The following is a 25,126-nucleotide window of genomic DNA, read 5'->3' as shown; positions in this document are numbered from 1 at the left end:
GTCTTTTCCCCTTGTTTAGCTTTTTTTCTTTCTTTTTTTTTTTTTTTTTTTTTTTTTTTTTTGTTTTTTTGTTTTTTTGACAGAGACCCTCTGTATGGTCTTAGTTGTCCTGGAATTCTCTCTGTGACCAGGCTTCCAAGTGCTGGGATTGAAGGCATGCACCACCACACAGAGGCACAGCTTTTGTTTTTAATTTTGATCTTAATATGTTTTCTGTTGCTTGAAGCCCCTTTACCTGTTACCACTATGCTTTGGGGTGAGCAGATGGGTCTTTCCTTACCTTCCTGTTCCTGTGATACCCTTGTTCTATTTGCCTGAATCAAGTTTCTTAATTTATTTGTCCTTAAAATTTGTCACCTTTAACAGAACATTTTCATTAAGAAACTGTGTTCCCAAGCACTGATCTCATGAGGGTGTGTATGTGATTTCCTCCTGCATTTTAAGGTTCAAAGACCTGCATGAAGCAGTTTGTCTCTACCCCTTGCCCAGGTGGACCATGCAGCAGCCGTGAAGGAGTACAGCCGGTCCTCTGCAGATCAGGAGGAGCCCCTGCCACATGAGCTGAGGCCCTCAGCAGTTCTCAGCAGGACCATGGACTACCTGGTGACCCAGATCATGGACCAAAAGGAAGGCAGCCTTCGGGACTGGTACGACTTCGTGTGGAACCGCACACGGGGTATACGGAAGGTATTAGCTCCCTCCAATCACATGACTAGGAAATGCATGTATAGTCACAAATTGAACTTTCCCGTTTCTTTTACGCAAATATTTTATGTGAAATAGAAATGATTTTATTTGAGCCATTATAAAACTATTTGATTGTGTTTCATTGGGTTAGTTTCAAGTTGAAATGTAATTCAACTCATAAGCATAATTTTTAAAAAAGTTGACTTTTCATGGATCGTGTGTATATGTGGCGTAGGTGTGAGTGACGAATGTATGTGTGCATGTGTAATCCTCTCTAATGTGTGAACAGGACATCACACAGCAGCACCTCTGCGATCCCCTGACGGTGTCTCTGATTGAGAAATGTACCCGATTCCATATCCACTGTGCCCACTTCATGTGCGAGGAGCCCATGTCCTCCTTCGATGCCAAGATCAACAATGAGAATATGACCAAGTGTCTACAGAGTCTGAAGGAGATGTACCAGGACCTGAGGAACAAAGGTGTTTTCTGTACCAGCGAGGCAGAGTTCCAGGGCTACAATGTCCTGCTCAATCTCAACAAAGGAGACATTTTGAGGTGTGTTTTCAGATTCAGAAGTTAGGCTTTGATGTATAGAAAGCCCATGGTGTCACTGCCAAACTGAGCCAGGAATAAACAAGTGTGAGCATGTCCTGAGATCAGCATGCTGTGTATAATCCCTTCATGTTTGTTCCTGAGAGGGATCCTCTCAATGGCATAGGTAGGAAATGAGGACACTAAAGGTAGGAAGTCCCATTAGTGTGCTAATTCAGCTTCAGAATGTGTGCTTGGTGGCATATAGTAGAAGGAAAAGTTAGAGCCGAGTGGATAAGTTACTGGGTGAGAGAATTTGAAATGTTGGTTTGATATTTCAGTAGACCTTTAAATAAGAAAGAGATACAGCAGATTTGCCTGACCCACATTTGGTAAACTAAACTCAGTGGTAGCCATTGCCTCCTTTTATTTGTAAAAAACCCCTTATTTATATTGAAATTAGTTGTTTTGTATTCCTTCGCTCCCTTCCTCCTCCCTCCTTTCCCCTTTCCTTCTCTCTCTCTCTCTCTCTCTCTCTCTCTCTCTTTGATATAATCTCATTGTGAGATGTGACCCAAGTTGACCTCAAATTTGAGGTTTCTTGCCTCTGCCTTCTGAATGCTGAGATTATAGTTTATAGCTGTGTTTAGCTGATTTTTGTTGTTAATATTTTCTCCAAGACCTATTGTTGTAGGTCTATATGTATGATTGATTTAAGCTTTACAGCAGATAAACAGGTTATAAAAATTGTCTGGTAGACCCGGGTGGTGGTGGCGCACGCCTTTAATCCCAGTACTTGGGAGGCAGAGACAGATGAATTTTTTGAGTTTGAGACCAGCCTGGTCTACAGGAACTAGTTCCAGGACAGGCTCCAAAGCTACAGAGAAACCCTGTCTTGAAAAACCAACCAACCAACCAACCAACCAAACAAACAAACAAACAAACAAAAAAATTGGCTGGTGTCTCTTCATATATGACAATCATTTGTACCCATTTTGAATAAAGCAGTTAAAAAAATGGGGAGCCTGGTCTTGAGACAGGGTTTCTCTGTGTAGCAGTCCTACCTGTCCTGGAACCCGCTATGTAGTTCAGGCTAGCTTCAAACTCACAGAGATCCTCCTGCATCTGCCTCCTAGGATTAAGGGCGTGTACATCACCATGCCTGGCTAAATATATTTCTTTTATTAATGTTACTTTGTTTGTATCTATGTTTATGAGGGTTTTGCCTGCTTGTATGTCTATGTACCGTGTAGTCTGGCGTCCAAGGAAGCCAGAGAATGTCATTGGAACTCCTAGAACTGGAGTTATTGACAGTTCTTAGCTGCCACATGGGTGCTGGGAATTGAATACTGGGGTAGCAAGTGCCGTCAACAGCTATCCATCTCTCCAGTTCCTAGTTTTATTTTATTTTTGTTTTTTTTGGGGGGGGTGCGTGGTGAGACAGATTCTCACTCTGTAGCCCTGGCTAGCCTGGAACTTGCTTTGTAGACCATGCTGGTCTTGAACTCACAGAGATCTGCCTTCCTCTACCCCTTAAGAGTGGGGATAAATGGCGTGTGCCACCATAACCCACTCGCTATTTTCACTTATTTTTCAGTTTTTTGAGACAGGTTTCTTTGTGTTGTACTCTGTAGGCCAGATTGGCCTCAAACTCAGACCTGCCTCCCAGGTGCTGGGTTTAAAGATGCTTGCTACCGTGCTCAGCTCTTTATCGTCTTTTTAAGACTTTATTTATTACTATTTTTAATTGTGTATAGTGTGTGTCTGTCTGTGTAGGCATATGCACATGAATGCAGGCTCCTGTAAAGGACAAAAGAGGCTGTCGAATATCCTGGAGCTGAAGTTACAGGCAGTCGTGAACTACCTCACATAGGTGCTAGGAACCGAATTTGGGTTCTTTGCAAAAATAGCAAGTGCTTTTAACCTCTGAGCCATCTCTCCAGCCCCACAGTTTATTATCTTTTCAAAGAAAAGCTTTTAAAACCACACCTGTAATTCTATGGGAGTTCAAGGTCATCTTTGGCTCCATAGTGAATTTGAAGCCTCTGGGATGCATAAGTTTCTATCTCAAAGAATAAAATAAAATAAAAAGGAAAGAAGACCCGTGTGTGTCAGCTAAGTGTGAGACTTGGCAGCTGATTATGGAGCTTAGATTTCAGTGGTGGCTGTCACCATTATTGCTGAGATCTAGTTATATTGGACTGACTTAAATCAACACTAACGGTTTTGGCTCCTTACAGAGAAGTGCAGCAGTTCCACCCTGATGTCAGGAACTCCCCCGAGGTCAACTTTGCTGTCCAGGCTTTTGCTGCATTGAACAGTAATAATTTCGTGAGATTCTTCAAACTGGTCCAGTCTGCTTCTTACCTGAATGCGTGCCTGCTACACTGTTACTTTAACCAGGTGGGTAGAAGCACCACCAGCAGCATAGGGACAAAAGCAGGAACTTGAAGTGTGAACTGCTTCTCTGCTCCTGTACTCTTCCAGATGGGCAGCCATCTGTCAGCTCTCGGAGCCTGCCACAGCTCAGCAATGGATGATGGGCTGTCGTGGGTCTCCACCAGGAGAGAGCATGCAGTGGGAAGAGTTCTGCAGCTCACAGAAACCTTTGGGATGGCAGGTTTGAGTTCAACACAGTTGCCTTTCATGAAAACAAACCCTAAACCACAAATACTATATTCTACAAAATGCTTAACTTCGAAATTCTTAGTATTGATAAAAATTTTGAGAGGACAGCCAGAGTAACATAGAAAGACTCCGGAAAAAACAAAAACTAGCCAACTAGTTTTGAGAATGTTTTGAGAATGAGGCTGATGATGCTTAAATACCTCTTTTTTCATTCTGCCTTGTGCATGTTTGGTCTTGAGACGTCAAAGGCATTCAGAAGACCATTATTTACTTATTTTTTTTAAATAAAGGGATTTAAAATTCTTGGTCTTAGTTCTAGTTAGTTGTTAGCTTCAGCATTTTTAATTGGCTTGGAGATTTCAGTAAAGGCCAGGTTAGTCTGCAGGTATTGACCCAATGAGAAATGACTGGTACTGTCACTCTTCCCCAGTGTGTCCTTCCCGTGAACACACTACTTCAGCTGGGCATAGGGTGATTCTGCTTGGCCTCTGCAGATAGGAGAGGGGGCTATCTGGAGGGGACACACACACACTCCTAGATGTAAGGACAACCTGCTTAGTCTAGATAATGTTTTTTGTATATTTGTTTTCAGGGGTTACCACTGGTATTAGATAATCAATTGGTGTGCTCTTCCTTGAGGTAGACCTTCTTTTCTTTCTTTCTTATTTGTTTATTTATTTACTATGTGTGTGATGTTCTGCTGACATGTGCAGGCCAGAAGAGGGCACCAGCTCTTACTACAGATGGTTGTGAGCCACCATGTGGTTGCTGGGAATTGAACTCAGGACCTCTGGAAGAGCAGCCAGTGTTCCTAACCTCTGAGTTATCTCTCCAGCCCGAGGAAGAATATTTCTTCCCACTCTCAGCGTTCTTTAGATGTTGGAAATTTTTTAAAATTTATTTTCCATACCAATCCCAGTTCCCCCTTCCTCTCTTCTCCCACTCCCCCATGCCCCAATTCACTCCTCAGAGAGGGTAAGGCCTCCCCTGGGATGTCATTAGTTGTCAGTAGTTCTTTGTATAGAGTTGAGGCCTCCTTGGCTTTCTCCTGTCCACATTAGTGTATCTGTTGTTGTCCCTGTTGAGCTCATGTTTAAACAATCATGTCCGTAAGCCTTCATGGATGTAGCTTCTGATATCTGTAGTTGACACAATCTCATGACAGACTCCCCATTCCTTTGGCTTCTTTTGAGAACTCTCTGTTCATGTCTCAGGCCTATTATTTTAATGAGTTGATTTTTTTGTTTGTTTTGTTATGTTTTTGATTCTTTGTGTATTCTGAATATTAATCCTCTGTCAGATGTACAATTGGCAAAGATTTTTTCTCATTCCGTAGGCTTCCTCTCCACCCTATTGCGTGTTTCTTTAACTGTACAAAAGTTTAGTTTCCTGAAGTCCCAGCTCTCAGTTGTTGGCCTTAACTCTTGGGCAGATGGAGTCCTACTCAGAAAGTCCTTTCCTACACCTCTTATCATGTAGGTGCTGCCTATGTCTATTCTAGTAGTTTCTGTGGTTAAGGGCTCACATTTAGGTCTTTGATCCGAGTTACTTTTTTTGTGCAAAGTGATAGGTACAGATCTAATTTCTTTTTTTTTTTTAAACATTTATTTATTATTTAGTATACAGTGTTAGTTTCCATGTCTGCCTACAGGACAGAATAGGGCACCAGATCTCATTATAGATGGCTGTGAGCCACCATGTGGTTGCTGGGAATTGAACTCAGGACCTCTGGAAGAACAGTCAGTGTTCTTAACCTCTGAGCCATCTCTCCAGCCCTCTAATTTCTTCCTTTTGCACAGGGACATCAGTTTTCCTAGCCCTGTTTGTTGAAGATGCTTTCCTTTCTCCAGGGCGAGTTGACATCTTTGTTAAACATGCACTTGACTTTGTTCCACTGTCTACACGTCTGCTCTCTACAGCTCTAGCAAAGACTCTTTGACCAGTTTGCTTGCTGTTGTTAGACTTGCCTGTCACCAATTCTGGAACAAATGAAAATGTTACTAATAACCTTCCTCTTAGGGAAGTCTGTGCATTTTGTCAAGTGGAACTTGCAGTTATTATTTTTTTTTTTTTTAATTTTTTGATGTTTTTATGGTTTGTCTTCTCCTTAGGCATTTGCACCATTCTTGCAGAAGCTCTGCTCCTTTTGCTGTTACCCAGTCTCCAGGTCACTGTTTGGCAGCGCCACCTCTGACTCTCCTCATTCTGCTCTTAAATTTTTTTCCCTGTTTTCTGGAGGCCTCTTTCTTCTTACAAGACCATGTCTCCCAAGTCTGTCAAGTCTGTGTGTAAACTTAGTCTTTTTGTTATAATCCAGAGAATCACACCTCAAGCCAAAGTCAGTTGTCTTTCTACTGCCCAGTTGTTTTCAATCCCAACGCAGTGGTGACATCTGGTATTGTTTTGTCCACTGTGACTAGCTTTTCCTGAAATTTTGTCTTTGATATGGATGCTTTCCCGGTGTGAAGGGCGTCAGTGACAATTTGTTTTATCTGAAGCAGATGGTTAGTCATGGACTTCCTGGCCCAGATAGTTACTGTGTCATTCATGATGTGGTCCTCAAGCAGCTAAGGAGGCAGAGAGTAGTTTTTACTGTTTGATTGAATAGTAATATTACTATAATGTTAGCTGCTATAGGCCATTTTAAATAAGAAAACAGGGTTTCTCTGTGTATCCAGGGTGGCTGTTCTGGAACTCACCTTGTAGTCTAGGCTGGCCTAAAACTTATAGGGATTCATCAGCCTCTCCTCCCAAGTGGTGGTATTAAAGGTGTGTGCTAATGTAGACGGAGCCTGCTCTTTAGCTTCTGGCTGCCCAGACCTGAATAGTCACACAGAAACTATATTAATTATAACACTGTTTGGCCTGTTAGCTCAGGCTTCTTATTAGTTAACACTTGCATCTTAAATTAACCTATTTCTTTTGATCTATGTATCACCATGAGCCTGTGGCCTACCAGTAATTTCTGGCTCTTTCTCCTTTGGCAGCTACATGGCGTCTCTCTCTCTCTCTCTCTCTCTCTCTCTCTCTCTCTCTCTCTCTCTCTCTCTCTCTCTTTCTTCCAGGTTGGCTTTATCCTGCCTTTCCATAGGCCAAAGGAACTTTATTCATTAACCAATAAGAGCAACACATATACAGAAGGACATCCCACATTATGCCACCACCACCTGGCTCTTCTGCCTGGCTCTCTTCCTAATGCTCAGAGTGCATGGGAACAAAACCAACACAGTTCCCATTTCAACACTACTGACAATAGAAAAGAGGCCAGAGCTAAAGATGGTGAATACATAAAGTACATTTCATGGTAATTGTGTACAACAGGGAAGAAAGGCAGTCTGAGGGAATATGAGCACTGACAGAGAGATCAGGGTGAGCTCTTCCTAGATAGGGAAGTAGGGACTGAGCTGTAGCAGGAGCTCATGATTGTGTGGCTGGCTGGCCATGCTCTTCCTTTAACTGTGTTTCCCGCTGAGCTTGCATCCACACGGCTTCTTTCAGATCCGTAAGGACGCCCTCCGAGCACTCAATGTTGCATACACTGTGAGCACACAACGCTCTACCGTCTTCCCCCTGGATGGTGTCGTACGCATGCTGTTATTCAGAGATTGTGAAGAAGCAACAGACTTCCTCAATTGCCATGGCCTCACTGTGGCTGATGGGTAAGAGCTGAGACCACACCAGTATGCTTCTCTCTCTCTGCCCCGTCCCCACAACACACAGACACCTTTTTAAAATTCTGATAAAGGGCTACTTATAGGGCCTCTGAGAAGGCTGTTTTTTGTATTGCTTCCCTACTGTGAACCTAGGGAATAGTCTCAGGGCACATACAGGTCAAGACCAAAGTTCGTTCTTTTGCTTTTGTCTCGTTTTGAGATAGGGTATGTAGCCCTGGCTGGCCTCAAACTCACAGTGGTCTGCTCCCAAGTGGTTTGATTAAAGGTGTGCTCAACCAGGGATTTGAGAATAAAACGAACCAGACATCATTGCTTTTCATCAGCAACCAGAGAACCTAAAGATAAAAAGGATTTTTCTACTGTGTTCTTTGAAGATTGCCTTTGTTCACCCCTGTTTGACCCCTGAACACCTGGTAGCAGAGCTGGGAGTCCAGTAGGCCGTGTCAAGTACTCTGTAACTGTAGTCAGGGCTTGGAGGCTATTGATGCCACAAACTGTTTCCCAGATGATGGCACTGTTACACTTGACATTCTGTTTCCTTGGCCCAAAGCAGTTCCTCCTCAGGGAAGTACTGTGACTTTAAATGAGTGGGCTGCAGCTCTGAAAGAGGAGCACAGTGGTTTGTGTCATTCCATGCATGGCTATAATGCCCCGGGTCCTGTGATTCCTCAAGACTGGAAGCTTTTTCCTCATATCTGTCCAGTCTTGCTCTAATCAGGGATCCAGTAGTTGGGTTTGAGGAGGCATAGTTGCCTTCTTTTCCCCCTGACTTCTCTCTGTGGGCTCTCTGTGTTTGTAGCTGTGTTGAGCTTAATCGGTCTGCATTCATGGAACCAGAGGGATTATCCAAGGCCAGGAAGTCAGTGTTTATTGCCCGGAAGCTGACTGTGTCTGTTGGAGAAGTCGTGAATGGAGGGCCACTGCCCCCTGTACCTCGCCACACGCCTGTGTGCAGCTTTAACTCCCAGAATAAGTACGTTGGGGAGAGCCTGGCAACAGAGCTGCCCATCAGCGCTCAGAGATCTGGTGCCGACGCAGCCGGTGAGTGAAGCTGTAGGCTCTCCCTCTCACAGAAGCTTCTGTCTGCGTCTGCAGGTCTGGCTCTTGCCCAGATGCTTGGATAGCTCTCACTTTGCCTGGATTTGGAGTTCTGAAGCCCTTGTTAGTGCTAGTGATACCCTGATGCAGTTTCCACACAAAGCAAATATTATCCTATGCCTATACCCGAAGGATGGTTGTCAAGAGGGCGGTCCACTCCATAGGGTTTGGATAGCTCTGGGCCTTTCGTAGAGATTGTAGCTATGTGACATTCTGTGATTCTGGTGACAAGCACCTGTGTGTTTCTTTCTAGGTGGTGGGCGAGGAGAGGAGCATGAGGCAGAGGTGGATGTGCCCCCACTGGCTCTCCTCCCACAGCCACCTCCTGCACCCTCATCCACACCAGTGATTCATGTGGCACCACTGGCCCCAGCTGTGGCACCTGGTCTTTTCCAGTCCTCCATACAGCCCGAGCTGCTGCCTCCAAAGCCTGCTCCTCTGTACTCTGACTCGGTAGGCATCTTCATGAAATCTATAAACATTTTATGTGAGGGGACTGTGTTGCCTGGTTTCATTGGATAGGAACCAGAGTTGGGAAAGTGAAGGAGAGGGCCTATCCAGGTCCTAGTCTCAGGTGATAGATGTAAGTCTTCAGGGTAGCTGCAGAGACCCCATCTTTTTAAAAAGATTTATTTATTATGTATATAGTGTTCTGGGCACCAGATCTCATTATAGATGGGTGTGAGCCATCATGTGGTTGCTGGGAATTGAACTCAGGACCCCAGAAGAGCAGTCAGTGCTCTTAACCTCTGAGCCATCTCTCCAGCCCCAGAGACCTCATCTTTATGGCAGTCAGGAGTACGCTTGAGTGGCTCCTGCCCTAGTATTAACCTGAATTCACACCTCTGTTCCGACTGTTCAGTATTTGCTCCTGGATGACACCAGTGGACTGACAGACCAGGGCCTATGGGGTCACAGCACTGCTTTGTGCCTGTAGACAGCGGGTGGCTTTGGTTTTGAGCAGAACTTCTCTGTTACATAAGTGAGGAACTTGGTTGTGAATCACTGGCCCTTCTGGAGGATCAGGGAGTCTTGAGCAAGAGCCTAAAGGTCACAGAAATTGAGGGTTTTGATGTGAGCAAGAAATGATGTATAAAGGTGCTGTTGGGCCACCCCCAGGGCGGTCATAGCAGTCTTGCCCCAGCCCTTCGGGAAGGCACCTTTGTTGTTCAGCGGTCTTCCTGACTGTGCAGACTAAGGCCGCGTGCTTTACCAGGAAAACCTTGATGAGTATCCGCTGAGAAGTATTCAACCCTGTACTGGTCTCTCCGTAGGACCTGGTGCAGGTGGTGGACGAGCTTATCCAGGAGACTCTTCAAGTGGACTGTGAAGAAGTCAGTACGGCTGGGGCAGCCTATGTAGCCGCAGCTCTGGGGTGAGTGACACCTGACATGCCAGCCTTTCTTGCTCAGCTGTTATTTGCTCTCTGGGGACAATCATGTCCTTATAAGCTGTTCTCATTCATCAGCAAGACCCAGTTCTATGTGGTTCTGATCCACAGTGCCAATTTCAAGGGCTTTGCACTTCTCTCTCTGAGGCCTAAATGTTTCCTCTGTTTTCTAGATGGATGTAGTTTTCACCTGTTCCTGTCCTTTAGTTCTTTTTTTTTTTCTTGATTATTTTTTCAAGGCAGAAAAAATAGACCAGGTTGGTCTCTAACTCACAAAGATCCTCCTGCCTCTGCCTCCTGAGTACTGGGATTAAAGGTGTGCGCTGCTGCCGCCCAGCTCTCACCTTTATTTCTTGTTAGCACGTGATTTCCATTTGTGGTTGCTTTTTAAAAATGTTTTGAAATGTATTTATTTACCTGTCATTTATTTATTTACTTGTTTATTTTAAATTTTACGTGTTTGAGTGTTTTGCCTGCATGTATGTGTGAATATATCATGCATGTCTGGTACCTGCAGAGGCCAGAAGACATCAGCTCCCCTGGAACTGGAGTTACAGATGATTGTGAGGTGTCATGTGCGTGCTGAGTATCAAATTCAGATCCTCTGGAAGAATAACTAGTGCTCTTAGCTGCTGAGCCATTTCTCTACCCCAACCCTAATTTTTTGGGGGGGGCGTTGCTTTTGAGACAGGGTCTCACTATGCAGGCTAGGCTAGCCTCCAACTCAGCCTGCGTCAGCCTCCCTAGTGCTGGGACTAAAGGTGTGCTCCACCATCCCCAGCCCGTAGTCTTGAGTTCTGGCTCTGATTTCCTTAGCCTCTTGACCACTAGGGTTGCAGGCATGAACCACTACATCCAGTGTAGTGGTTCTTCTTCCTCCTCCCTTTCTTGGTGACAGGAAGTTTGACTCTGTGCTCTCATGACTGATGGCTTTGGTCCTTATTTTTTATGTCCTGTGCTCATTTATGCACATACTTTATTGGCGAGCCATCCTGCAGCCTGTGATTGGTTTTCATGTATTGAACTCTCTCTGCATTTCACAAGCAAATCTCACCTGGAAAGAGTGAATGGTGGTTTACACTTTTGCTGAGATTGATGCCATCTGTTTCGTTTTGTGAAGTGTTTCTAATGCTGCCGTGGAGGATCTGATAACAGCTGAAACCACGGGCATCTTGAGGCATGTTGCTGCTGAAGAAGTATCCATGGAAAGGCAGAGAAGAGAGGAAGAAAAGCGGCAGGCTGAAGAGGAAAGGTGGGTATTTCCTGTTCCTGTAGCTGGGCACAGAGGTCAGTTTATATCAGCCCTGACCTCTGATACCCCTTTTGCTGTTCATTGTGTTGCCATCTGACCCCTGTTGGGCTATTCCACATCCTCATGATTTGACGAACACAAAGGGTTTTGTGTGTGTGTGTGTGTGTGTGTGTGTGTGTGTGTGGAGGGGGTGTGAGTTGTGTGTTGGGAGGTGGACGGCATATATATGTAAATGCAGGTTCTGTGGATGCTAGAAGAAGGTGTCAGGTCTCTGGAGCTGTAGTTACAGGCAGTTGCATGTGGGTGCTGGGACATGAACTCAGGTCCTCTGCAAGAGCACTATGCACTCTTAACAACTGAGCCATCTCTCCAACCCTCATTTTTATTCATAAGCATTCCCTTTGTGCTTCTTTTCTTCTGCCCATAGGTTGAAGCAAGAGAGAGAACTGGTGTTGACTCAGCTGAGCGAGGGCCTGGCTGCAGAGCTGACAGAACTCATGGTGACGGAGTGTGTGCGGGAAACCTGCTCCCAGGAATTAAAGTGAGTGGAGCGCTGGGGCCCTGAGTGCCACAAGTGTGGGAGGAGGCAGGAGGCATGATGGCCAAGTCAGTTATAGTGTGTGCATAGCAGGGTTATTCTTTGTAGACCAGACTGGCCTTCGCCTCAGACATGCAGAGCTCCACCTATCTGGCCTGCCAAATGCTGGCATTAGAGGCATGCACTGCCATGCCCCCTGAGAAGCTTGCCTTTTAGATAGCCAGATGTAATATCCTTTCTAATAGGGAGCTCTGCTTCATTCTCCTTATGGACCCTGCATGAGGAGGCATGGGTTGTGTCTGTGAGCAGGTTTACTAGCTGAATCCTTTCTATACCGGCCCATATGCCATTGTTTTTCAAGTAAGAGAACCTTTCTACTTGTATGTGTTAGATTTCCTGAGACTTTTCGCCTAAGAGCTTTCTTCATTTTACTGTTGAGCTTCAGGAAAGAAAGGGTGCCGGTTGTGAAGGAAGAGCTGTCTCTCTGTTCTTGTGCTTGTTTCCCCGAGATAGCATGAAGTGGTGGACCACAGTGTACATGCAGCTCCCAGTGGATGGAAGCCCACCCAGACAGTGGATGGTTCTTCCTGTTTCTGTTAGTTGGGATCCTCTTTCTCTAGTTATTGTAAGGAAGAGATTTCACAGAATGATGGCAAGTTGTCCGTTCTTTGAGGCAGAGTCACACTTAATAGCCTAGACTAGCCTAGCTGCACTGTGTAGCTCCTGTTGGCTGTGAACATGTGGATATTCTTCTACGTCAGCCTCCCTGTACTAGTATGTTGGGTTGTTCTGTTTGTTTTTGTTTTTGCTTTGAGACAGTATGTCTCAAAATACTGTGTAGTTCTGGCTGGCCTGCAACTCACTTTGTAGACCAGGGTAGCCTCAAACTCAGACAAAATCACCTGTCTCTACCTCCCAAGTGCCACCATGCCCAGCTAGTGAATTAGTTTTTAATTCCAGGAAGAAATGTTAGGACACAGATAAAAATCCAGGGCTTGATGACACATGAGGAAAGTGTTCGCAGTTTCAGCTGTCTTAAGAGTTTAGCTTAGTCCTGAGCTGTCTCTAGTTACTGGAAATGAATCTTCTTTAAATTGAATTTATGTCAATTTTGTCACTAATGTATTTCATAGTTTTGTGCCGCCTGCTTGATAGAATTTTGTCATTTAAAAATTTCTTTTGGGGGCCAGAGAGATGTCTCAGTGATTTGAATGCTTGCTGTTCTCCCAGAGGACCCATGTCTAGTTCCCATTAACTATACCGGGTGCTCCAGTCACTCATAGCTCCAGCTCCAGCGCTCTGGCGCCCTTTTCTGGCCTCTGCAGGCACCCACACACATGGGGCGTACATACATACAGCACTTACTGTTGTTTTCTTTTTGTGTCTGGGGACAGTGGTACATGCCTGTTATTCCAGCACTTGTGAGACTGCGGTAGGAGAATCATAGGTCTGAGGCCAGCTTAGGTGACAAAGCAAATTCTAGGTCACCTGGGGTTAACAAGGAGACTTTAACTTTGAAAAATAGAGAAGACTGAGAGTGATGTATCTGAGGGAAAGCCTTCCTAGTAGCCGCTAGTGTTTGGCAGTTGTGTGAGATCCATCTAATTGCAGACACCTTATATTGCTGATGAGACTTTGCGTTGTCTCAGGGGTCATTTCAAATTAAAATTCAAAGGTACTTGTTGCCAAGCTTGATGATCTGAATTCAATCTCCACAACCACATAGTGGAATAAGAAAATCGACTTTCAAAAGTTGTCCTGAAACCTCCACATGAACCATGGTACACTGGAATCCCCTTCCCCACTGAATTAAATAGAGCATGTGTGTAGGCTTGGAGTGTAGGCTCTTGTTTGTTACTAACACTAGTTTAACTGCTGGGTCCAAGTGGTGCTCTCACCTCAGGTTCCCGGGTATTAGGAACATGTGTATAGGCTACCATACCTTGGTGGGGTAAAAGTTTGTTTCTGGATTGTTACACTGGCTTACTTGAACTTGATCCGGCACCCAGTAGGATATTTTTCTCTTTCAGGTATCTACTTATAAGTAAAAATAAAAGTCTTAAATTTTCTGTTAGAGTGGAGATGTTAATTCTATTTCCATATGAAAATGGACTCTAGCTCTTTTGGGATGGGCACAGCAGTCAAAATGAGGGTCTTGCACATGTTAGGCAGATGTTGTTCTAGTTTGGTTTGTGCTGCTGTGATAAATCCCATGAGTGAAAGCAGCTTGGGCAGGAAAGGGTTTATTAGGCATCCAGTGCAACCTCACAGTTCGTTATTCAAGGAAGTCAGGACAGGAACTCAAGGCAGGCACCTAGAGGCAGGAACTGAAGCAGAAGCCATGGAGCATTGCTACTTATTGGCTTGTCTCTCCTTAGTTGATCAGCCTACTTTCTTATACATGTCCTGCATGTCCCAGCCATATGGCACCAACCCTGTCTGGCTGGGCTCTCATACCAATCATTCATTAATCAAGGAAACGCCCTACACACTTGCCTATAGGTAATCTGATGGAGGCATTTTCTCAACTGAGGTTTCTCTTACTGTATAACTGTGTCGAGCTGACACAAAACTAACCAGGAGAGATGCTTTACCATATTCCCAGCCCAGACTCATGTTTAAAGCGAGTCTAAGTGTCAGTAGCCGTTGGTTAGCAGCTTCTGTGCTATTGCTCTGTACTCTAGGAGTGCAGTCGAGACAGACCAGAAGGACCGTATGGCCCGCTGTTGTGAAGCCGTCTGTGCACACCTGCTGGATTTGTTTCTTGCTGAGGAAATTTTCCAGACTGCAAAAGAGACACTCCAGGAACTTCAGTGCTTCTGCAAGTATCTACAACGGTGAGTCCTCTGTTCTATCAGGAATTGTCCACCCACATGGAAGTCTTTTATCAGTTCAGTGTCTTTGAGCCATCAGTTCCACTAGCCAGCGATGACGGCTCAGAGCACGTTCTGTAAAAATGTATCTGACATCTTGAAATTTGCAGGCAAATGGATGGAGCTAGAAAACATCATTCTGAGTGAGGTAACCCTGACCCAGAAAGACAATTATTATATGTACTTACTCATAAGTGGTTTTTAAACATAAAGAAAGCCAGCCTACAAATGACAATCCCAGAGAACCTACACAACAATGAGGACTCTAAGAGAGACATACATAGATTTAATCTACATGAGAAGTAGAAAAAAACTAGATCTCCTGAGTAAATTGGGAGCATGGGAACCATGGGAGAGGCTTGAAGGGGAGGGGAGAAGCAGGGAGGAGTTGAGAGAAAAATGAACAGTTGTGCCTTACCTATCTGTACAGAATACAGTCTCTGTGTAGCTAAAGAACCTAATTAGTCTGACTATAAGTATGACAAACATGAATGACTTGACCTATAATGCTTAATGCCTACATAACTTAAAGACTAAGATTTCATATCAGAATATTAAACAGTCTTTAAACAACTGTGCGGTAAATGAGGACAATGACCTCACAATGTAAACAATGTATAAGTATCTTGATTAGAGGTGGAAATATATAATGCAATGTGATAAATATATCCTAAAATGTATCAATATATCAAATGTCTTAAACAAATGTAGAACATGCATGCATAACTTTGCATAGGTATATAAATATTGTAAACAGAAATAGGATAATATTCAACATAACAAATATAATTTGAACTTGTATCATTGTATAAGAATATATACCAATGTAAATTGTCCATAAATGATAACTCACAAGTATTCACTTTATTACTCACTATTATTATTATTATCAGTGTGAGTAAGCTCACACAAATCTACCTATTATCCCATTCAATCCCCCCCCCCTTTTTTTAGGAGATCTCTAGACCTACATAATTTCCACCCCAGCCCCCAACACTGTATGACCAATAATCAACCACCCTCTAACCCTGAGGACAAACTTTGTTGGGAGAGGGGACATCATCTTTTAGAATTGCTTCCAGCTGTTGTGAGGGCAATATTCTTTTTATGGGATCTTGTAAAAGTAAAATGATGATTAAGTTTCAAGATTACTGTCTTGTATAGTTGCAAATAATCTCTGAGTGGTCATTAGGATTTTTCTGAACTTTTATTTGGAAGTTCTGGCTAGAACGTTGGAAGACGGTGCCCCATTTCAGCTAACTAAGTTGGAACCATCTTGGTTTTGGTACCCAAAACCAGTCTTAGAGTAGTGCTATCAGCATCATGACATATCATCCAGGTGGAGTCGTTGTGGGGCCCCAGCTTCTTCCTGGAAACTTCAAATATTACTGCAGAAAAATCTTCTGTTTATTGTGGAAAACTTAAACATTATTTATATAAACATATACTTAACGAAAGATATGATAGAAACAAAAAATAGCCATGGGGAAAAGCAAAAGGTTTTCTAAACTTTTTCTTTCTTCTGTCCCATACCAGATGGCTCCTGACATGAGACAGAAACTCTGAATTTTTTTTTTTTAATAACGTGCTTGGATTTAGAGAGGATTTAGAGAGGATAGCCATTGTCCAACTCTAAAGCCTGCTTTGATTTTTAAGTGACTTTATAACTCTATAGGAATACACACACACACACACACTGAAGTTTTACCCCTCAGATGACCTGCCCTCATAAGTCACAGTTTTCTTTACTTGGTGATACTTTTTGGATTGTTATTTTTTTCTCTTTAGGCATTCAAATGTCCAGGGTTCTTGACTTTTTGAAGATGAGTATTTTCCTGTAAAGACAAGAACAGAACTGTGCCCCAACCCTTATGAGGTTTCCTTACCACCTGTATGATTGTCACCTCTCAAGAGGTTTCTCGTTTTTAAACTGAATCTTTATTAATTTTGATGGTATCCATAATTTTTCTTCTGTGGAAACGAGCGAAGCCCCTTCCTCAATGTAGCACATCTCCTGGTTTTTATTGTGAGGTCAACACATCCTTGAAATACACTAGCTGATTTAATTTAGAAGTTTTTTCTATTATCCAATGTCTCTCTGTTGCCATTCTTTTTTATTAGCGTTAAGAAAATTTAAGGTGAATAAAGCATTATGCATTTTTTTCTGGGGGTATTTTTCATCCCTTTCTGTTTGTTTAACTTATCATTTACAGTTTGATTTGATCTTTTTATAACTGCCTGACCTGTAGAATTGTTTGGTATACCTGTAATACGCTTTATATTATAATAAGCAAAAACATTTGCTGTTCTTGCAGAAGATCTGGATTCAGTTCCCAGCACCCACATGGTAGCTCGCAACTGTCCACAGTCATGTGTAAGATGCACATACATATACACAGGCAAAACATTCAAACATGTGGAAATATAAAAATTTTATGACAAAAACCCCATTTCCATATTATTATACTGGACTTTGTATTTTCCCCACAGAATGAGCCATAAACACACTGTCCAATAATGCTATGCTGATTTCTCTGTAGGTGGAGGGAAGCTGTTGCAGCCCGGAAGAAACTCCGGCGTCAGATGCGGGCCTTCCCTGCTGCACCGTGCTGTGTGGACATGAATGACCGACTGCAGGCACTAGTGCCCAGTGCAGAGTGCCCCATTGCTGAGGAGAACCTGGCCAGGGGCCTCTTGGACCTGGGCCATGCGGGGAAAGTAGGCATCTCTTGTACCAGGTCAGTGCTCAGCGACATGTCCTCGGGGCTCTGTGCCTCAACTAGTTTCAGCATGCATTAGACTGATGCATTTGTGGATGAAGATGAGTGGAGCCAGTAAGTAAGGACAGACCTAGGAGTGCATCTTAAGGGTTGTGTTCCCTACCACTAGGAAAAGAGGCTCAAGTTTTCCATGACCTTGAAAGGCTCAGGTTCTGTTGGTAGACTCTAACTTAGCGTTAGTGATTCCTAAGTCTGCCCTAAGTTTTTGCTTCTAGAACTGCTCCCGCTGTGCTCCCTTCATCTTCCACCTTCTGTATTCTGTACAACTGTCTTTTTCTTCCTGAGTGCCCCGCAGCCAGGCCCTCTGCTGTTCCTTCCAGTCTCCTTGAGCAGTTCAGTTCCTGAGGTCCAGGTTGTTCAATCATTGCCATCTTAGGCTTGGTGTTTCTCTTCAGGTCCAGTTTCAATGTCATTTTTCATGGGGGCTCTCAAAGCCGTCTGCCTCTTAATGGGGAGGCCCTAGGGAGACAACATGGAGGTGCCATGGGCACTGCCTGAATGGGCTGTGTTTATTCTTCCCCTGGCCATCACAGGATGGTCTCTCTGAGCCTTTCCTCCTACGGTTTCATCTGATTCTCAGATCCCATGGTCACCTCTGTGTGCTGTGTCAATGGGGGTTATAGTTTGGCACATACTCCAAAGTCAGGGCCTTGACTGGGCTCCAGCTCAGATCCACCTGCCTCTGCCCCTCAAGTGCTAGGATTAAAGGTGTGCACCACCTCTCCTGGCCTATAGGTATGTTCTGTGAAGGATAAAGCCATCACAGAGGCTCTTCTCTTCCATGAGAGCATATCTAGAATGTCTTTCCTGTTGCCAGCTCATTGTGAATAGTTCAGCAGATGTTTGATGGGGTTGTATGACCTGTTGGCTTATCAAAGTCTAAATGCTCTCCACCAGGAAACAGTGACAATTACTTTTCACCCAGAAACATTAGTAAATACTAATTATTTTTAAATTTTTCATATAGTATATTTTAGTTGTATTCTTCCCCCTCCCCTAACTCCTCCCAGTGTCCACCCACCCACCCAACTTCATGTTCTTTCTCTTTCTTAAAAATAAAATAAAAAGTAAGGATAATAAAATAAAACCCATGAAGGCTGATTTGTGTTGGTCAACTACTCCTGAGCTGTAACATGAGGGTCTGCTTGTTGGGGTTTCTGACCTGCCCAGTTCCCACAGCCAGTAAGCCCCAAAGAAAAACACACAGAGGACTATATTAATGATAAACTGATTGGCCCATTAGCTCAGGCTTCTTGTTAACTCTTATAACTTATATTAGCCCATTCTAGTATATATTAGCCACGAGGCTTGGTACCTTTTTCGGCAGGGCAGGTCATATCTTCCTTCCTCCATGTCTGGACAGGACTGGGGGAAGAGAGCTTCCTTCTTCCCAGAATACTCCTGTTCTCATTGCCCCTCTTCTACTTCCTGTCTGGTTGTTCCGCCTATACTTCCTGCCTGGCTACTGGCCAATCAACGTTTATTTAAAGCATAATTGACAGAATATAGACAATTCTCCTGCACCACTGAGCATGAGGTCTGCCCTGTGGCTGATTTACACAGTGTCACTCCTTTGGGGAGAACTGATTTTCCCTCTCTTGGTAACTATCAATTGCAAATGGCTTCTTGATCAGGAATTGAACTTTGTGCCTACTTCCACTTCTCCATGCTGCCATTTTGTCTGGCTTCAACTTGTGTAGGTCTTGTGTATGCTGTCACAGTCTCTAAGAGTTTATGTGTGTTATTAGTCCTACTGTGTCTGGGGATTGCTGTTTCCTTGTTTTCCTTGTTTCATGACCTCTGGTCTCTTAGCAATTTTCCCACCTCTTGTTGTGCATAGATTCTGGAGCCTTGAGGGGAGGAAATTGATGGAGATAACCCATTTAGAGCTGAGGGTTCCAGTCTCTTACTGTCTGCCTATTGTCTAGTTGTAGGTCTCTGTTAATTACCACCTAGTGCTAGAAGAAAGTGAGGACTGATTGAAGGACTGATCTTTGGATATAGTAGTATGTTATTTTTTTTAAAGATTTTTTTATTATGTACACAATACTGTCTGTGTATATGCCTGCAGGCCAGAAGAGGGCACTAGACCTTATTACAAATGGTTGTGAGCCACCATGTGGTTGCTGGGAATTGAACTCAGGACCTTTGGAAGAGCAGGCAATGCTCTTAACCACTGAGCCATCTCTCCAGCCCTAGTAGTATGTTATTAGGATTCATTTTATTGCTGTATTTATTTTATAGACTAATAATTGTAAGTGTTCCCCTAGGGCCCATGACCTGTGGGATCCCTTTGGTCAATCAAAAAAATGTAATCCATTCATGGTACTAGGTCAAGTAAATACTACTAATTTATTTCTATGGCTTGAAAATAACCTTTTGTAGTCCTGGTGTCTTTCGTCTTTTAATCTTCGTAGGTTGAGGCGTCTTAGAAACAAGACAGCTCATCAGATGAAGGTTCAGCACTTCCACCAGCAGCTGCTCAGGTCTGTCATTCTCTCCCTGTGTGTTCTTCCTGTTTGGGACGGTACAGTGGCTCACTCACTGATCTGTCCCCTCCAGTAATGCTGCATGGGCACCCCTGGACCTGCCGTCCTTCGTGGCTGAGCACCTCCCTGTGAAGCGTGAGCACATGTTTTGGAAACTGGTGCTGGTGTTGCCTGATGGAGAAGAGCAGACTCCAGAGAGTCCTGGCAGGTCAGGAGGTTTTCTGTGTGGGGAGTAGGATGCTGATGTGGAGGAGGACTTCTCTCCTGAGAGTCGCACGCAGGCAGAATTGTGGTTCTTGGTGGGACTGTCTTGTTGTGTATGGACACTAAAGCTTTATGTTTTAGTCTGTTTTGCTCATGATCTTTAGATTTTTGTCATTATTCTATATACTTGACATTACTCCATATATAGTCTTAGTCCAAAAGCTTTAATAGTTGAGGATTAGTATCTGCTTTATTTAAGATTTTGGAAGGAATTAGTTTTTACTTTGTCTGCTATACTTTGTGTGTTTCATCTCAGGAAAAAATGTTTGACATTTTAAGAAATTGAAAAATGATATACTATTTTCTTTTTCTTTTTGTTTTTTTTTTTTTTTTCTTTTCTTTTTGGTTTTTTTGAGACAGGGTTTTTCTGTGTAGTTCTGGCTATCCTAAAACTTGCTTTATAGACCAGGCTGGACTCGCTACCATTGCCCAGCAATGATACTGTTTTCTTTTTCTTTTTCCTTTCTTTCTTTCTTTCTTTCTTTCTTTCTTTCTTTCTTTCTTTCTTTCTTTCTTTCTTTCTTTCTGTCCACCCTATTGTTTGTCTTATTTATTTATTAATTAAATATACAGTGGTCTGCATGTGTGCACCAGATCTCATTACAGATGGTTGTGAGCCACCATGTGGTTGCTGGGAATTGAACTCAGGACCTTTGGAAGAGCAGGTAGTGCTCTTAACTGCTGAGCCATCTCTCCAGCCCTGTTTTCTATAATCAAATAGCTTCCAGAAATTATAATAAAGCAACTATGATGCTGATATAGATTGGCATATGCCTGTAACCCCACCCCCCACTTTGAAGGCTGGCAGAAGAGAATTACCATGAGTTTTAAGTCAGGCTAGGCTATAGAGTTAAGAGACCTTGTCTCTGAAAAACACCATGTAGAGGCTGTGGAGAGACCTCAGCTGAGATGTGCATGCATGCGCACCTGTTTGGACGCCAGACCTGATGTAAAATTGTGGTAGCCATATTCTCGTAATCCCAGCACTGGAAAGGCAGTGACAGCAGTGTCCTGGGGCTCACTAGCCAGCTACCCCAGCCCATGGTGGAAACCCTGTCTCACTAGACAGTTTGGGAGGCCCTTAAGGAGTGACAGTCAAGGTTGATTTCTGTCTTCCATATGCATGCATGCACAAATACATGTCAGTATGTACATACTCACATATACAATCCCAAAACAGAACAAGCAGCCCTCCAGCTACAGAGTAAGTTACATTTATTCTAGTAGAATTATTGAAATGTAGCTCATGTATTGTAAACTTTATTCAGTGACTTTTATTCATGATACTTTAGAATCATCAACTTTATCTTATTCGAGAACCTTTTTCCTCTAAACATAAACCATGTTATTAGTTCCCATTCTCCTCTGATCCCAGCTCTTCTGTTATGTTTAGAGATCTGCCTAACATAGGTGTCTTATGTAAATGGTGTCATCTGTACATATAAAGCACATATCAGCACACTGTCTAGGATCTTCCATGTAAGAATGTAAGAAAATACCCCTTTTCATTTATCTGATGAGTTGATAGCCATTGCGTTTCCATTTAACTTCTCTTACGTACCTAGGAATAGAATGACTGGGTTATGTAACTGTTATAGTCTTTGAAGAACTGCCATATTTTGCACAGTAGCTCCAAGTTGTCTGAATACATTACTTTTAACCAGTTATTGTTGGTACATAGGCTACGGAAAGAGAATAAGGAAATCATGAGGTTCACTTCACAGGACAGTTGAACAATGAAAGAATTGTGACATTTTTTAAAGTAATTAAATGATGTATTTCTTAAAGTAGTGATCATCTGGTTTGCTGAGTTCCTTAGGAAATGTGTGTCCTGTAACAATTCTTAAAGACTCGGGCATGATAACATTTTTTTAACTATATGTGTGTGGGTATTCTGCCAGCATGTGTCTGTGTACCTTGTGCTTGCAGTGCCCACAGAGGCCAGAAGAAGGCATCAGATCCCCTGGAACTGGAGTTAGCTGTCTTGTTTGCTGAGAGTTGAGTTCTACCTGGATCCTTTGGAAGAGCAGCTAGTGCTCTTAACTGCTGAGCTATCTCTCAGGCCCTGAAGAAAGTTTGTTTGTTTTGTGTGTGCACCTGTGTGCCACAGGCCACATGAGATCAGAAAACTTGGTTTCTCCTTATACAGTGGTTTCAACCTTCCTAATGCTACGACCCTTTAACACAACTCCTCCCCAACCATAAAATTATTTTCGATGCTACTTCATAACTGTAATTTTGATACTGTTATGAATCATAATATAAATATATAATATGCAAATGGTCTTAGGCAACCCCAGTAAAAGGATCATTTGACCCCAAAGGGATTGTAACCCACACTACCTTATATCATTCGAGTTCTAGGGATTGAATTCAGGTTGGCAAGGCTTGGCACCAAGTGTCTTTATCTACTGAACTGTATCGCAGGTTCATTGTGAGAAATTTGATTCTGTAAAACAATTTTTTGTTGTTGTTGGTGGTTTTCTGAGACAAGGTCTCACTATGTACCCTGGAGCTCTCTGTATAGATCCGCCTGCCTCTGCTCCAAAGTGCTGGGATTAAAGGTGTGCACCACCACACCTGGCTGAAATTGGTGTGTGACTCCAGCGATGATTTCTGTTGCTCAGGCCTTTCCTTTGCTGTTTGCTGTTTTAAGTCACATCAGAATGGAGCACTTGCATGGTCGTCCTTTCCACTTACTCAAATAAGTAACTTGGTAGAGGTTCTAAGTCCATTCAAAGTAACAACCTGTTTTGTCCAGGCCAGCTTCACCATGCGATTTGTGTCTGACCCTGTATCCATATAGTAGTTCTTTTGTTTTCCTGAAGATTTCTTTTTTTAATTTTTTATTTATTTTTATTTTTTATTTATTAGTTTATTATGTATTCAATATTCTGCCTGCATGCATTCCTGCAGGCCAGAAGAGGGCACCAGATCAGATGGTTGTGAGCCACCATGTGGACCACAACTCAGGACCTCTGGAAGAACAGCCAGTGCTCTTAACCTCTGAGCCATCTCTCCAGCCCATTTCCTGAAGATTTCTGTAATTTATTATAGAATTAAACTTTCCCTCTAATGGTATTTTCTTTTATCTACAGAATACTAGAAAATTGGCTAAAGGTCAAGTTCACAGGAGATGACAGCCTGGTGGATGACATCCGTGATGGTAGCGGTGATATCCAGACACTCACAGTCTTTAATGCGCTCAGTAGTAAAGGGGATCAAACAGTTTCTGTCAACGTGTGCATAAAGGTGAGTGACAGTCACTCCATTTACTTACCTTTATGATTTCATTTGCTTTCTTCAGACATTACTGAAATTATAAATTGCTATCCTCAGAAGTGGTTTTACATTATTTTGAGAAGATCAGAAGCAAATGGCATTATCTATTTTTCTTTACATCTTTACAAGTCGCCCTCTACTTGTGTAAGGTTTATATTTTCTCTTTCTGTCCCTGTTAAAAGTGTCTGAGATGGTCAGTTTTTGAAGAGAGGAAGTTTACTCTTGCTGGTAGTATTGATGGTTTCAGTCTGTGTCTGACCTTGTCGGTCTTTTGAGGAAGCACATCCTGGTTGTGAGGTGGATAGGGGACACAGCAGAAGCAAAAGTGTGTGTTTGACAGCCAGGAACCAGCAGAGAAGAGGGGGAGGCTGGCATCCTGCAGTTCCTTCAAAAGCATGTCCCAGTGACCTAAAATATCCACTAGACCCAACTCTTGGGTACTCAGCCACCTCTAATAGTGTGAAGTTGGAGACCAAAGCTTAAACTCCTGGGCTTCCGAGGGGCAGCCAGGATTCAGACTACAGCAAGCATGGAGCTTCAGCTGCCACAGACCTTCTTGAGAACATGATACAAACTACATTTTATTTTTTACTTGACTCAGGGTATAGCCTCTATCCAAATAGAATACCTTAGAGTCATTTTTTGGTGAGCATTTATCCCAGTTACTCTATTTCAGATAGCACTTTTATCTGACAAGTATCCCAAAACCACTTAAACACAAAACACAATATTCTCCCTATGTCTCTTTTACCCAGAGAAATAGTTAAATGCTGTGGCTCTGCTCACCATGTCCTTGAGTTTGAAGTAAACTTTTCCATGTAGTGTGCTCAGAGCAGTGTCTGGCAGACACCTGGAGCTCGTCTATTGGTGTTGGCAACAGTATAGTACTTTTCCTTGGTTTATTCCCTTCCTGACAGTATGTATCCTCCAGCCGATTCTGAAGAAAGGATGTGTAGGAAGGAAGTTTTCTCCTTTCTTCTCTGAAAATATACTTAGTGTACCCTCTTATTTTTTTTTATTGTTGTTTAACTAGGTTTGTTATGATTTTCCTTGGTAACTTTTCCTTTCTGTCCATAGGGTTCTGAAATTGCTCTGCAGTGCCAAGTGTGCTAGATTTCCTTCATTGGTTGTGAGCTTAGCAGGTCTTTAGGCAGAGACTCTTACTGTTTGGGTGGTGGTGGAGTTGGACCTGGGCCTCAGGCATGTTAGGAAAGTGCTCCACCTCCAGCTCCATCTCGAGCTCCACCCTGAGCTACTCACCCAGGCTTTCCTAGAGTTTTTAGGTCTTACGGATCTTGGTGAGTTTTTGAGCTAGTCTTCAACTGCCAGTCTCATTGCCTCAGTTCCCCTGAGTAGCAGTTCTGGTTATAACTGGTTTTAGGCATGTAGTCTCCTGACGTGGAACCTTATGTTACTTCTGGGTCAGTTTTGTAGGGTTTCATTTGTTTGTTTTGTTTTTTAAGTTGCAGGAAAAAATGATGGGTTTCATTGTAACGTTTTCTATATAGAGATCACTGTACCATTTTAAACTGCCCCTCCCTCTGGTCCCCTTCCTTTTCCATAAGAGTTCCTTGTGATACCTGCTCTTCTTTCTGTTACCTTTTTATTAGACAGATGTTGAAGCACATGAGTTGATC

At 43.2% G+C, this 25,126-nt stretch overlaps 1 protein-coding gene across 1 annotated transcript in view; it reads left to right on the top strand.

Moving 5' to 3' along the window:
- The window catches only part of Mcm3ap (minichromosome maintenance complex component 3 associated protein), a 50,909-nt gene that overhangs the window by 12,243 nt on the left and 13,540 nt on the right, over positions 1–25,126 (top strand). The window contains exons 7-20 of the mRNA XM_050139882.1: positions 468–687; positions 977–1,245; positions 3,462–3,624; positions 7,348–7,508; positions 8,323–8,564; positions 8,875–9,074; positions 9,896–9,996; positions 11,132–11,263; positions 11,691–11,804; positions 14,486–14,638; positions 17,215–17,412; positions 19,872–19,940; positions 20,017–20,151; positions 23,306–23,459. Of these exons, the coding sequence (XP_049995839.1) occupies positions 468–687; positions 977–1,245; positions 3,462–3,624; positions 7,348–7,508; positions 8,323–8,564; positions 8,875–9,074; positions 9,896–9,996; positions 11,132–11,263; positions 11,691–11,804; positions 14,486–14,638; positions 17,215–17,412; positions 19,872–19,940; positions 20,017–20,151; positions 23,306–23,459 (2,311 nt within the window). The remainder of the gene's footprint in view (positions 1–467; positions 688–976; positions 1,246–3,461; positions 3,625–7,347; positions 7,509–8,322; positions 8,565–8,874; positions 9,075–9,895; positions 9,997–11,131; positions 11,264–11,690; positions 11,805–14,485; positions 14,639–17,214; positions 17,413–19,871; positions 19,941–20,016; positions 20,152–23,305; positions 23,460–25,126) is intronic.

This window comes from Alexandromys fortis, unplaced genomic scaffold, assembly GCF_014885135.2.
Source record: "Alexandromys fortis isolate MF-2015 unplaced genomic scaffold, M_Fortis_MF-2015_v1.1 scaffold_9, whole genome shotgun sequence".
NCBI classification, from domain to species: Eukaryota; Metazoa; Chordata; class Mammalia; order Rodentia; family Cricetidae; genus Alexandromys; species Alexandromys fortis.
Note: the sequence above shows the minus strand (reverse complement) of the source record. Positions and strands in the feature narration are given on the sequence as shown.